The sequence below is a fragment of the Triturus cristatus genome, chromosome 2_2 (assembly GCF_964204655.1).
Source record: "Triturus cristatus chromosome 2_2, aTriCri1.1, whole genome shotgun sequence".
Taxonomy (NCBI): Eukaryota; Metazoa; Chordata; class Amphibia; order Caudata; family Salamandridae; genus Triturus; species Triturus cristatus.
The window spans coordinates 966,164,004-966,179,238 of NC_140582.1; the positions used below are offsets into that span (position 1 = coordinate 966,164,004).

At 43.0% G+C, this 15,235-nt stretch overlaps 1 protein-coding gene across 9 annotated transcripts in view; it reads left to right on the forward strand.

Moving 5' to 3' along the window:
• PROM1 (prominin 1) overlaps positions 1-15,235 on the forward strand; it is a 675,175-nt gene that overhangs the window by 512,876 nt on the left and 147,064 nt on the right. For all 9 annotated transcript variants that reach the window (XM_085642390.1, XM_085642389.1, XM_085642385.1 and 6 more), the window contains 3 exons: positions 2,757-2,841; positions 8,230-8,376; positions 9,338-9,409. In XM_085642390.1, the coding sequence (XP_085498516.1) occupies positions 2,757-2,841; positions 8,230-8,376; positions 9,338-9,409 (304 nt within the window). The remainder of the gene's footprint in view (positions 1-2,756; positions 2,842-8,229; positions 8,377-9,337; positions 9,410-15,235) is intronic.

Sequence of the window (15,235 nt, forward strand, 5' to 3'; positions counted from 1 at the left end):
CTACTCACTCTCTACTACTCTCTACTACACTCTACTACTCACTCTACTACTCTCTACTACACTCTCTCTATTACACTCTACTACTCACTCTCTACTACACTCTACTACTCACTCACTACTACTCTCTACTACTCACTCTCCACTGTTGTGTGCAGATTTAGATTGCATATATAGCTTTCACGATTTATGCCCTTAGATAGGTACAATTCACATTGCCCTTATTTGGACATAGAAATCCGGCCCTTATTTAGACATTGTCCGTACAAACCAAATAAAGGCATGGCCAACTACATCCGTCCATCCACATCAAAACGAATTGTTGGAAATCCAGACCCTTAATCCTTTAGGAATTTCTCTCAGCTTGAATATTGATATCTCCAAGAACTCATTAAGTATGCATGAACATCTATTCCTTTGGGGTTCATTCATGACGTTCCTCTGCCCGACTTTTACGTCAATACTGGCATTCCTAGACACCTTCAAGGTATAAATATACCAGCACTTGCCCTGGCAAATTGCGGTTCCCGGAGGATTCAATCCAACCCAGACTACGCGGTTCGCCACGGCAAGTTCAGAAGGAGATCGAGTTCCAGCCTGATGCACTGACCTGAGGCTGCCATCCTCCTCGGTGAGAATCCAGCTCCAGTGCTCTCTGACTTCCCTTGCGGGGGGTTAGACTATCGAGTCCAGAAAAGAGATTCCAACCTCTTTCATTCTAAGGTATGGAGCTGACTAGAAATTAGAGAAACTTTTGGCAACTCTTGGCTAAACTAAACTATAGCTACCTATACTTTAGAAATAGCACCTACTTCAAACCTCTTACTGCACTTGGGTTAGGTACACTGGGGTAGAACAATTTAGAAGCATCAGATGAGTAGCACATTTTAGCTTATGTTATTTATGTATGTATTTTGATTAATATATGTCATAGCTACAATCCATGCTATTGCAGTATTATTTTATCTTACTGCTAACCTCGTACATATTGTGCTTCGCAGTCTGTCTTACGATTGTAGAAATTCATATCTCTTGCATGAGAAATAAGACTGTTCAATAAACTCTTTTATTGTAATGCCCGTCTCTCTTTTTCTGTGCAACTCTGTAGAAACAAAGCTTGCACGATTGACTGAGTGAAACTGTTATCTATTGTTTCCACGATTCTGAGACTGTTCCGATTCTAAAGGGAAACAAAGTTGTCATGTTTATGCGGTTGTCAGAGATTAATCCCTTCTTGTATATTCGAGAAGTTTATAGTGACCTCTGAGTTAGCTGACACACACAAGTAATTAAGTTTAATATTCTCGATAGAGACATACTGACCTTATTCCTATGTCAAATCTATAGTGTATGTTATTCCAATGTGCAGAGCCTATCAGGAATATAAGAACTACACTACACTACTACTCTCTACTACACTCTCTCTACTACTCTCTACTGTCTACTACTCTACTACACTCTACTACTCACTCTCTACTACTCTCTACTACTCACTCTCTACTATGTTCTACTAATCTCTACTACTCACTCTATACTATGTTCTACTAATCTCTACTACTCTCTACTCACTCTACTACTCTCTACTACTCACTCTCTACTACTCTCTCTCTACTACTCTCTCTCTACTACTCTCTCTCTACTCACTCTCTACTACTCACTCTACTACTCTCTACTCTCTCTCTACTACTCTCAACTACTACTCTCAACTACTACTCACTCTCTACTGCTCACTCTCTACTAATTCTCTACTACTCATTCTCCACTAATCACTCTCTACTACACTCTCTACTACTCACTCTCTACTACTCACTCTCTACTACTAACTCTCTACTACTCACTCTCTACTCTCTACTCTACCTCTCTCTCTACCTCTCTCTGCCTCTCCCTCTACTACTCTCTACTCTAACCCTCTCTACCTCTCTCTACCTCTCTACCTCTTCCTCTCAACCTCTCTACCTCTCTACGTGCACACATATGCACATATATATATATATATATATATATATATGCATATGCATTTATATATATGTATGTGTATATATACATCTGCATATCTATATAAATACAAATATAAATGCATGCATACATATACATATATGCATACGATACATGGTATGTACATGAAAGTTTGAAAAACACTAATAAAAGCAAAGCTAAAAAGTCACCTAATTACAAACAGAATTGCTTTAACTTAAACGAGGGCGAGACCTATTGCATTTTCAATGCTTGTTTAACTGTCATTTTTAGAGCATTGCTAGGAACTGTCTCATGTGATACCTTTCAAAATATACTCTGATAACGTGCGTTAGTGCCAGTGATGATTGGATCTGTCAAGGAGCTTGCTTTCGAAGCACTGCACTCTGCTTTCAAAGGCTTCAAAGTAAAATATGTCTTCAAAAGTATTTACCCTTGGGCTTAAAGAGATTGATTGAAACAGCAAGGGCCTGACTATGAAAGTGTTTATTGACAATACTCGAGGCTAGAGATTACAATATCATTATATTTTTAACCATGAAATAGGAAAAGTTAATACTAGCAGCGCTAAACTACTGTCCTGTACAAACTGTGGCATGAATGTTATTATATTTTGAGCCAAAAAAAAGAAAAGTTATTAGAAACAGCGCTAAACTACCTTTCAGTACAAACCGTGGCATGAATTCTGTATGTTTGCACTGCTCCATTCTGTTTTTTAAATTAATGTGCTGCACGGAAAAAAAGCAAATATAATATTAATCTCTTCATAATGATTGATTTTACAGTGACTGTAAAGAGAACAAAGGGATTTACTCTGCACTCCAGATAGAAAATGTTTTTCATCTAAATGAGCTCCTAAACATCAGCAAGGTAAGGAACAAATACTTGTATATTTAATCCACTGCTTTCAGCTAGCACTATTAATGTTTAGGGGGGCTGACAAATCAGGATTGTATGACAGAATCCCGCATGCGTTTTGCATGCATGCTTTTTCAACGCATGCATTAGAATGAATGCGTCTTTACGCCTTAGGGTGGACTGAATTTTGGATTAGTATCATTTACTATTCCAACTCCAGTCTGCGCAACAGTAGGGAAGGTGTTGGACTTTAAATCCAACGCCACTCCACCAATGCGCTCCCCTAAAGCAAATCGTTGCAACGGCTTGCGTGCTATACACATGCGTGGTAACGTTGCATTCGCTCTATTGCCAGCGCTGTTAAGGCACAGTGTGATTCCAGCTTCGTACTAAAGGATATTTCCTGTATAAAAACATGCTATTACATATTACAGTCTGCTCATGACTTCATTTCTTTCAATATCAGAAAATCACATTGTTTTTCTACTTCAATAATTTAGTAACGATGAGCTTTATCAAAGCACGCTGATAGCGCCTGCAATGTGAAAAGCAGCTTCCTGAGCACAACACAAACTGCCACGTATATGCTTAGGCCTGTCCGACATATTGGCCGAGCGATGTAGTACCCTACTTCCACAAAATTATCCCACCGATTAAAAGATGGTGCGGAGGTCGAGAAACCATAAATCCGATAATGAGATTTACACTTCCAGCTGCCCACAAAACAGCTGTCTTGTCAGAATCTGGTTACAATACTTGCTGTCGGATTTTGACTTCGCCAGCTGGCAAGGATGGATGGCAGCGGGGTAGCAGAGGCAACCACCAGCTTAGTGCTGCCAGTACCACCATGTTCTCCTCCACAGAGCACAGAGACAGCCTATGGACCCAAAATACATGCACAGTAGGTTTCAGGTGAGGAAACAGATTGCTGTTGTTCTTGGGGGGGGTCCTTCCTCCATTTTATGCTTCAGGCAGTCCTGCAGGGCCACCTGGTGGAACAGGGCATCGGCTTGGTGGGGTCCGCACTACTACGCCACTGTCTGCTGTTCTCCATATAGTCCAGCCACCCCTTAAATTAAGAGGGAGAACTGCTAGTGGCTGTGGCTCCACCCAGGTGTAGATAAGGGCCTTAATGGAAACACTAGTTTTTTTTTCGCTCTTTCATTTCCTCTGCAATGTTCACTTATTAGATGACATGCAATCATTTAAGTCAGTATGCATTTATGCTTACATTTCCTGTACATATCAACAAACATAGAATTTCTTGCATCAAAAGAAAATAGTGACTTGTAAGGGAAGCTATCAGAGGGTTGAAAGAGTGATGCAACCATTATAACAAGGAATAAAGTACCCCATACTCTATGGAAAAAAACTATCAAAAGCCACTCCAGAAAACCATTGCCTCAGATTAGATACCTTTCTTAGTTACCATTCATTTTTCCCTAGAAACCTTCAAGACACTGAACTACAGAAGGATGTAGCTGTTCCTGGTCATCTATTTAACACATGGGAGGGATGCTGGAAAATGCAAAACAGACTCCGGTCCTGACTGACTTTGGTTTGATCACGATTTAGCCAAATTTCACATAGCAGTTGGTCAATCCTTAGTTAAATCATTACTTCTTGGTCCTGTTGCCAACTTGATAACAGTTGATTGTGAAGGTAAGATTAGCTCCCAACAGAGTCCTGGTTGGCTCCAGGTTATCTGGGAAAAATAGACCAAACCACTGCCCTCTGCTTTGAAATCAAACAAAGGCTTTGGTGACTCATAGTAGTTAAAGTTTCTTCTAGTACCATGCCATTAAGCCTCGTTCACTATTTTAGTGAGTTGATGTCATAAGTACAGTGGTCTTTTCCAAAGAGTTTACACCTTTGTCTGGATGGCCTGTGCTCTCCATTCCATAGGCCTCTTCAGATTTCAAATACTGTCTTCCTGGTTATCTCCCTGGCCCGCCAAAACTAAAAACCTGTATTTTCACTCCGTAATTCCTTTCACCAAGCTGAATCTGCTATCAGTTTCATATCTTTAGCACCAAGAGGCTCCTAGCGAGTGAACGTCCATGTTTGACAAATAGTCAAATAATACTATAGAATGAAGAAAATAAAAAAATAAGACTACACGCAAGGAAATTAGCATAGTAAACAAATAATGAAATGAAAATAAGAAAAAATTGTTATCTTAAGCTAGCCCCATGGCCTGGGAACAGGCCTGATGTTATACACCACTTAACACATTGGGGCCTGGCTTCAGATGGAGGAAATTCTTACAAAGAACTGCCGGTTACTTGCAAGAGGCATCTTAAAATATGTATTTTGATGGTGTAACAAATGAATTACAGCACAGTGAATGTTTAAGATTGGCAGGTTTTATCCGTCTTTATTGAGATAGATAATGAATCGAAGAAAAACGTGTAAATAAACTAAAGATCCACAAATAAACGTAGGAACCTGTCTGTAATACACTTACCACCGATCCAAACTTAGGACGTGGTAGACATATTCAGCCATCATCTGTTGTCACAGTCCTGCAGACTAATTTAGGAAGATCAACCTACCCGTTGACTGGATGTATTAGAAATGGGCCCCATATTCTTCAATCGACATTACAGGCAGGGACCCACCCACCCATGGCACCACTGGGCAGGGACACTCAGCAGATAAGGGGCGCTGGTTCTCTTTCACATCTCTTGCAAAGACATGCCGGGGGCCCCACTGCCTCAAGGCCACTTGCTGGAAATGAGGCTACGATCTTCTTTGTAACAGGATCACTTGCAAGTACCACCTGTCCATGGCACCACTGTCCGGCTCACTCAGCAGACATGGGGGCAGATACCCGTGGCATCACTGCCCCAAGCCCACTCAGCTGACTGGGGCCTAACACGCGTCCCTGACCATCAGCTACATCACACTGGTGTTGTAAGGTCAGGACACACCAGGTGTCGCACAACTTCACAGCCATCATCTTCAACACAGGATCTCTGTTCTCACTTCACCATATGACACTAGAGCACAGGAGTGCAGAAACTGAATCGAAACACCTACATCCATTGATGCGGAAGGATCGTGGGGTACCAGTGCCGAACGTGTTATTTCTAACCAAGTAAGGCTGTTCAGTGGCAAGTTTGTTAAATTAAAGAGTTGCTTTACGCATGGCTGCTAGCGCCTTCCTATTAGAAGTTGTGCCACTTTAGCATGCTTCTTATGACAGCTCCACGCCAGGCACCAACTGTAGGTGCTTCCATGCTCCCTACCTCAATGTGCCACTTCCATAGCCAGCACGAGCACTGTAACCAGTGCCAAAACCCACTAGGTTGTATATTTGTGCCTATGCACATTCATAGCCCCTCTCCACCCCAATAACCACTTCCAATCAATGAAGGGGCCATAGGATGCAATGAACAGCACTCATTAGCGTGCCCCCATTCACTGTGTTTAGTTAGGAAATGATCATGCGTGTAAACCTAAGATGTACTGTGTGCATAGCGGCAGGTCACACTCCGCATCATAAGCTTCATTCCCTGCGCAGCCACTCATCCTTTTGTCCTACCAACAACAAAATTAGGAGCACCAAATCTAATGACGCTCCAAAGTACAGACTGGATACAAGTAAGGACGGCTCCTGTGTAAAATTCGGTTGAGGTGTTCCTCTAGAAGCTGTGTCCAAAATGCCCAGGGCAGGCAGGGCCTCACTTGAAAGGTCAGTCATGAAACCAAAGCTCACACTACAAGACTCTTGGTTCTGGGAGTGGGAAGATGTGCACAGCAAGGGGAAAGGGATGGCCAGTGCAGGTGACACTTTTCTTTTGTAAAGGAAATCCTGCAGGCATAATATCCCCCTGCTGTGCACATCTTCCCACTCCCACCCCATGCTGTGCGCACATCAAAATTGCTTTGGTGAAATCCCTGCATTCAGGGAAGGGTAGCACCTCCGTGGCAGCCCATCTCTAAAGAAACAAAGTGGGGGGCAGGGCGGTTTGCTGAAACTTTGTAGAGGATGGCAGGCTCAGGTTGAACCTGGGCCTCTCGGAAGTGGTAACTAAAATCTAATTCTCAGATGCGATGCTAAAGCATCCAATAATAAAAAAGCTACGATGTGCAGCCTTAAAAAAATTCAACTGGGGAAGAACAGTTTGCTTACTTTCGGTATTGTAGTGCATGTAAATCAGCAGCCCGGGCTGAAGACGACGACTGGGGGGCTGAAGCCCACTTAGCCCAATGGGTGTTGCGCGCCTGCCCTTGGCCACTAGGGCGAACATAGCAAACACAACAAGATGATGGACGGAGTGCTGAAACATTTCAACTACTCATCCCTAGATAAGAGATCTGGATTTAATCCATCGTTCTTTTGCTTGCTGTACCACTGGATTCAAGCTAGCCTGGATGATATCTGGTGAAACCCTGAAACCAGTCCCAGGATGCTTGTTCCGCTGGTTCAAAACTTATTAGACCCAGGTCTGTGACGAGGGGTAAGTGAATGAAAAGTTTCAGCACTCCGTCCATCATCTTGTTGTGTGTGCTATGTTCATCCTGAGTGGACAAGGGTATGCCCAGACGTGGGTCCCTTGCTTGTGGTGCAACTGGATTCAAGTTAGCATGGCTGATGAGGGGTGAAAACCCGAAACATGTCCTAGGATGCTTGTTACCGATCAAGGGAGGACCAGGCCTGGCAGTTCGGACATTTTGCACTACATTTCTGCTTACAAAGTGGAAACAGAGAAGTGTGATTTTGCTGCAAACGGAATCCCATGCACTTTAAAAGTGAATCATGAACTCTGGATAGGGAGGTTTATGCATTATTATTACTTATTTGGGAGCAGTTTAATGTTCTTACATGGCCTACTGGCAATTTCATGTCTTTTCTTTGCTGTTTAAAACTTGCTGCTAAAACCGAAATCCCCTAAAAACCTTACTTGAGCCCTAGTTATTGTATCCCATGCTTGGCAATAATATGGTGACCCTGTGTCCTGAAACTTCCCAACAGCATCACTGCTTCTGCCTCTGAACCCTGCAACGACCTCAATAAGAATGAGGCTTTGCTCTGTACACACCCTCTGATGACGGCTTTACTCTGTACACACCCTCTGATGACAATATTGATAATAACTGAAAATTGAAAAACAAATTACTTATTAAAAAACACTCTTTTCTAGAAAAAAAATAAACTGACCAAGTTATTTCAGTGAATCAAACTCTGCTTTATCTTAAATCGCTGCAGAATATAGCATGTTTGTGACACATGGCTCCAGGAGCTATGTATGAGCTATTGAATTTCACCGGTCCTGAATATGCTGTTGCCTTGTGTGTTTTTCTCTGTGGCTGATACCCTTCTTCACTCCCTGATGTGTGTTTCATTAATGATATATAATCTCCTCTGTGTAAACACTAACTGTTTTTTCACAGTATATAGATGACATTGAAGGCAAATTTGAGAATGTAAATCTACATTTTGACAACATAATCTTACTGGATGATACAGGAAAACAAGCTCTTCTGAATTTTGGATCAGCAGGAATAGAAGATATAGATTTTGATGCATTTTTGTCAGAGGTATGTTAAATTTATTTCAAAAGATAATATGCTATAGATATAAATGTGATTATGTTTGTGTTTTAATATATGTTGAATACAAATTATAATGTTGAAAAAACTTTGTGATTTAAAAAAAATTCTTTATTGGGTATAAAAGAGCAGGAAGAGTATGCCCTGACTCTGGGAAGGATGTGGCAGGAGGATGCACAAGAGTATATGCTGCCCCCAGATACGAAGAAGATACTCATATCCATTTTTTTGTTTAACAATCAAGAATTCCTTTTTAGCCCCATACCCTGAGAAAGGAGTAAAGTCTACAGATCACTGTTACACATAATCTATGAGTTGCGCACAGGTGATGTGTATGTGATAGGCATATGGAGGTTGTATACCGGGCCCTGCAATGAGAAACTGCTCTGCTTGGCGAAAGGCAATGTGGAGATGGTTGAGTGGGATGGATGGTACAGCACCTGGGCACAGAGCTGCCTTGGTGCTCAGAGGTCTTTGCACCCAACCAATGGCCAGACAGGGCTATTTCTTTGGGTTTGGACTTTGGTGTAGGGCAAACACTTATGTAGTCCCATGGAATCCAATACCCACATGTTCTTCCTTAAACAGGGAAAAATAATCTCATAACGCACTGCAGAGGCATCCAAATGCATGTACCAGAGATAATTAAGGCCAGCAGACGCCAAGTATGAGAGTCAGCACAAATGGTTACCTAGAGGGAAAAGGTATGCAATCCTCTCATAGGGCACACTGAACACATGTGCAGATGCACTTCAGAATATTTGGCAGTAAAGTTATCTCCTGATAAAATACACAATGTATAACTGTATAAGGTTTGTGTTTCACTTCCACAGATATGTGCAGTGCTTTAGCATGCAGATAGCCTCGTCTTCACCCCTGTCTTGTGCTTAACTTATTTTATGCTCACAAATTGATCATTAATCCTAAATGTTTACTTATTCTTTTTCAGACCAGCAAAAGCATAACAAAAGTGGACCTTTTAGCATTTGCGAATGAGCTGGAAGCAAGTGCAGAAAAACTGGTATGTAAAAAAAACAGACAAAATGAAAGGCAATTTAGTGATCTATTAGTCATTCGAGTCATTGATACTATTGGATCTCTTAGCGGCGTTTGACACTGTCAATCACAACATTTTGCTAAATCGCCTTTTTCAGCTTGGCATTAGAGATGAAGCCCTCTCCATATTAACATCCTTCTTTGCGGATAGAGAACAATACATCACCCCAGAAAACTTCTCATCCACCTCTTGGAATTTTCCCTATGGAGTCCCTCCAGGGGCATCACCGAGCCCTACTTTATTTAATCTTTATATTGACTCTTTGTTAAAACTTATCAAGCTCTTTGGTTTCTCTGTTGTTTTCTACGCGGACAACACACAAATTGTTCCGCCTGTGTATGCAACAAATCGCAACCTTGATGGTAGCATACTGCCTGAGATTAAACTCTGTCAAGACCAAGATATTACTCTTTGGGAAAAAACACAGATTTTTAGTCCCCGGCATGGTGGCCACCGGATATGGGCCCTATTTCCTCACCCAGTGGAAAGTGTAAGAATCTGGGTGTCCTCTTTGACAAAAAACTCACTTTAGAAAACCAGATCAACCAAACTGCATCTTTGTTTTTTTTCTGCTAAAAACTCTGAGAAAAACCTACCTTATATTCCCCCTAATTCAGAAAAATCTGTCATGTCTATATTAATTCTGTACAAACAATGGACAATGTATTGGTCTACAACAAAAAATGCTATCAAAACTCCAGGACCCTTCCAAATGGTGCAGCCCACCTTGTTGTCCACCTCCTCAAATTCCAATTTACATCCACAACACTTAACAACTTGCCCTGGCTGCCTATGAAAAAAAGGATTTTATTCAAGGCCTTGTGCACTGCCTTTAAGGGACTTAACAATACTGGCCCGATGGCTCTCAGACAGTATTTCCGCTGGTACACACCTTCTAGACAATTGCGCTCTTCAGGAGTTAAGAATGTTGAAGTGCCTATGTTCAAACTAGCTTGATGGGATGGCTAAAGCTTTTCACCCTGTACCACTAGACTGTGGAACTCCCTTCTTTTCAAACAAAAAAATTCCCAGTCCCTTTTACACTTTAGGAAAACACTTAAAACATGGCTTTTTTAACACCCAGAGGCCTCATTTGTACCTAGCTCGCCTCCCTGATCTTCCTTTTAAAGCGCCAAGACACCTTCGGGTACACAAGCGCTATACAAAACTGCATAACATAGGTGAGTCAGTTATGTTCATGAGATGGCTGCCAGTGTCACGCACTACTGTGGGAGTAAAAACATGGCTTCAATCCTATCCTGTGTAGTATGGCAGCAGCAGATTCCACCTTACTACACAGACCTGTCCACATCACTCTTTGACAAGTAGGTAAACCGGATTTAAAATACGTTTTGAAGAACTTATTTAAATGTTAAAGAAATCACCCATAAGAGTACCTCATGACTCACAGGATCAAAAAATCATATCTCTGCTTCCCCTTATTGGATTTTTGTTATTTTTCTCTTTTTTTCAAAATTGGTCGTTTTAAACTGTGTATGCACTGTTTTAATACTTTAATACTTTTAATACTTTATACATTTCCTTTGATTTACACCTTACTGCTTTGTGTCAGGTTACCAGTAACTTAGCACAGGTTTATCATATTTAATTTGTGTGACATCTAGCAGGTGGTGGTCTTATCCTTTGCGGTGGACACTTGCCCACCCCAAATAATAATTAGCATTTTTTCAGAACCAAATGCTTAGAGACATTAAAGCATCTCAGTGCTTTGGGTCTGTGTGACCATGATACACTTCTATGAACACCCTAGATGCGAACACGCTGCAGTGTAAGTGCATTGCATACTAGACTAATACCCTCTCCACTGCTTTTCTGATTTTGTCGGGCAAAAACCTGTTGGACTGGACTGTATCAGGACATAATACCCTTTGCTATCATACTGCATCCTAGGAGCAGAGAGCCACCACATTATATTTACAGTTTTACATGAACACAACCATGAGTGTGCTCTCTGTAGCCAACAAAGGAATTACATAAACATGTAGAACAGTGGTAGTGGTTCAAGACATCGGCCCATCAGCAGTACCCCCCACTTCAAACTCTAACTAGGCGTTAAACCTTTAAAACATTTACTCCCCCTCCCCATCAGGATTCGCAGAATTTCCCCCTGCGGTGGCGCTTTGTGAGCCTATCTGGGGACCATCGGCCAACAAGTCATGACAGAGCTCCCTCCAAAGCCTTAAGTCATCAGCTAGTTTCTCATCTCTGCGACACCTCTTCATGTACACCTCCTCAGCTAATGTCCATTCGCGCACATCCTGAATCCGTGCCGAGATCTTCTGCACCCGCACCCCCATCCGTACAATTGCAATTTTGCGCCTTGCCAGCACCAGCAATGGTTGCTGGAGCCTATACTCAATCTTGCTTTGTTTTTTGCTATTACATATCAATTCTAGGAGGCAGTGTTTTGGTGTTAATTGGACTCTACTATTTACATGGCTCCTTATCAGCTCCACTATCTCCGACCAGAAGTTCTGACCACAGGACATTCCCATGCCAAATGCAAGAAATAGGCCCCTTCTTTGTGGGACTTAGGACATGAATTGGGCCTGTTAGGGGCCATGCAATGTATCCTTTCCGGGGTCATGTACATACGATGTGCGTAGTTATAGTGTATTATTCAGAATCCAGCATTTCAGGAGATTGTGTGTGTGAGCACACCTACCACCTTCCAGTCCTTATCTTCCAGTGGCTCCTCCAGGTTGCATTACAAGCCGCGAATGCAATGGGGGGAGCACTGGAGTCTGCCCACATTGCCCTATACAACAATGATATGATTCGCCTGCCTGACCCACACATAAGTATAATATCTAGTGTCTGTGTAAGCTGAGGTATCAAAGGGTACGTGGGCCATATTTCTTTAAGTATGTTAGCTAAGGCGGTATACTCTAGGTATTGTCCTTGCCCCAGTCCGAAATCGCTACAGGCCTGTTCGAATGTGATAAAGCTCTCGCCAGGGTACAGATCTGTGAGCGAATCACACCACCCCTCCTGCCATGTCCGAAATGACATGTTAACCATCACTCTCCGGACGGGCGCAAAATCCCATACCAACAATTCCCGTTAGAACGGGGCATGTCTCAGGATTCGCTCCACAAATGGCTGCCACATGCATGCTGTCTGCCTAGCCACATACAGTGCTGAATCTGAGGCACCCACGTCCACCATGAATAAAGTCGGAAGTGGCTGGTACTCTATCCTTAAGGAGCCATTTCTCCCAGTTGTCCCCCTCAGCAAACCCCTTAGCGGTGTGCTGCAGTTGAGCGGCGTGATAGTAGAGCTCCTTTCTGGGAGCCTCAAGTCCACCCTCCTCATACGTATGTTTTAGTTTGGCAAACGCCACTCTGCTGCGCCGTCCACCCCAGGAGAGGTCTATCAATATGGAGTCCAGGGCCCTATATATTCATCTAGGTATGGGGCTCAAAGCATTCTGTAGCGTATAGAGGCAACGAGGCAGTATCACCATTTTAGCTATTGCTAACCTGCCCATTAAGGAGAGCGGAAGAGTGTTCCAATAGCCAACTGAGCCCCTTAATGCAGCCATCATTTTATAAATATTGAGCTGTAATACTTTTGAATCCTCACCCGCCACCTGTATGCCCAGGCATCTAAAGTACCCAGTATCCCATTTCAGGCCCAGTTGGGGGAGAGACTCCATGCAGCAGCCAGCCAAATGAGCCAGCTGAAATACCAAAGATTTTAACCTATTTAGGCGCAAACCATAGCATCCACCAAACTCCTTCAGCACCCGTAGCAGTCTCCGAACCGCTTCCTGAGGCGAGGAGACATAGAATTATGTGTCATCGGCATACAGTGATATTACCTGGGAAGTCCCACCAACATTGATACTCCAACAGGCCAGGTCCCTGCGCACCCAAATCGCCAGCGGCTCTATTGCCAGGGCGAACAGTAGTGGGGAAAGCAGGCAGCCCTGTCGCGTCCCCCTCTTCAACCTCCACTCGCCTGACCTGCTGTGTCCCACCCAGAATCTAGCGCGTGTGTAAGATCTGCACCCATCATCTAAAACGCGGGTTAAATCCAGCCACCCTAAGCACCTCCAACAAATACCCCAATCCACAGAGCCGAAGCCTTTTCCAAATCTATAGGAACTAGGGCTAAGTCCTCGTCTCTTTGTGGTACTTTGTGCAGGATGTGGAATAACCTTCTGATATTCATTCCCGCATTACTGGTTGGTATGAACCCACATTGACCCTCATGTACCAAGTGAGTCATATGAGGGGCCAGTCTAGCAGCCAGGACTTTGCATAATATTTTAACATCTGAGTTAACCATCATAAGGGATCGGTATGCTGAGGGATCCTGATTGTTCCCCCTTGCTTAAGGAGCCACAAAGGTGCATGATTAACCACCCTTCAGCACCCTGGTACTCCAAAGACCTGGGTGAAAACAAATACTCCATCAAAGGATAGGAAAGAAAATGGGAGAAAACAGGTTCTATGTCCACCTCAAGCTTTTGAAGTCCCTTCGTGCAGTATTCAGACAACTCATCACATCAGCCAAAGTACTATACTACCTCCATCAACGAAGCTACCAACAGGAGCAGAAATTTATTTAAGACACTGAAGCACTGCATGAACCACCTACTTCTGCCAAACTCCACAGCCAAGTGCAGTGCCATTAGTCTATTCCTCGGTGAAAAAATACAGAAGACCCAACAAAGCTGCTTCCTACAAAGATGATGTCTTACCCTAGTCCTTCATCTTAAAATCCCTCCAGGAAGAAACGTTCTCTTTTCTCCATTGTTAACTAACTCAAAGGATCTCAAGGCTCGAAACAGGCCATATCCTGCCACATTTCGAGAAACCCACACTCAACCATGATGAGCCGTCTTCTACTGGCCCAACACTTGCCTATCCTTTATCAGCAAGATCACTAAAAAAGCAATCATTACACAACCCTAAGATCACATCAATGCCAATAATCTGCACAACTACAAATCTAGCTTCAGAACATGCTGCACCATGGAGAGAGCAACCTTACAAATTATGAACAATGCTCTCTTGACCACTGAAAAAGATGACTCCTGCCGCCTGATATTGCTGATATGGTCTGCCACCTTGAAAGCCATGAACTATCCCATAATCATCCACACCATGAAATCTTGAATGGAATTCACTGGCAATGTCCTTCACTGACTCTCCTCCTACCTAACCAACTAGCACCACTTTGTTCACATGAGCACCTCTAGGTCCGCTCCCAGAAGATCCTTGTCACTGTGGAGCGATAACTGTCACAATGCACATATAAGACAAAGACATACAAGTCTCCTCCACTGCGGTCATCAAGTGCCTCTAACCCTGCCTGAATTACATCCATACCTGGATGCCCACACCCTACCATGCTATTTGCCAAGAAAAACTATAAACAACTAGTCCAAACCTCGCTCAATGGCATAAATATGGGCAGATTCACACTGAAAACTATCCTCACACTCAGAGAACACATTGCCAAGAAAACCAAGATGGCCTTTTATCAGCTCTATCCACTAAAGAATGTAAAACCTTTCTACCCAGAAATCGAATTTAGAACTTCTGTTCTCGCCCTCATACTCTTGCTTCTAGACATTGGCAGTGTCCTGCTCCACGGCCTGCCAGACTCCTCTTTAGCCCCTTATAGGCATCTTATGCCCCACATCACACCTCAAAAAGGGCCATAAGAAATATGACTACATTGAGCCCATCCTGATGGAAATCACTGGCATCCCTGGTCAGCCTGCACAATGTTCAAAACCAACTGCATCATCTACTA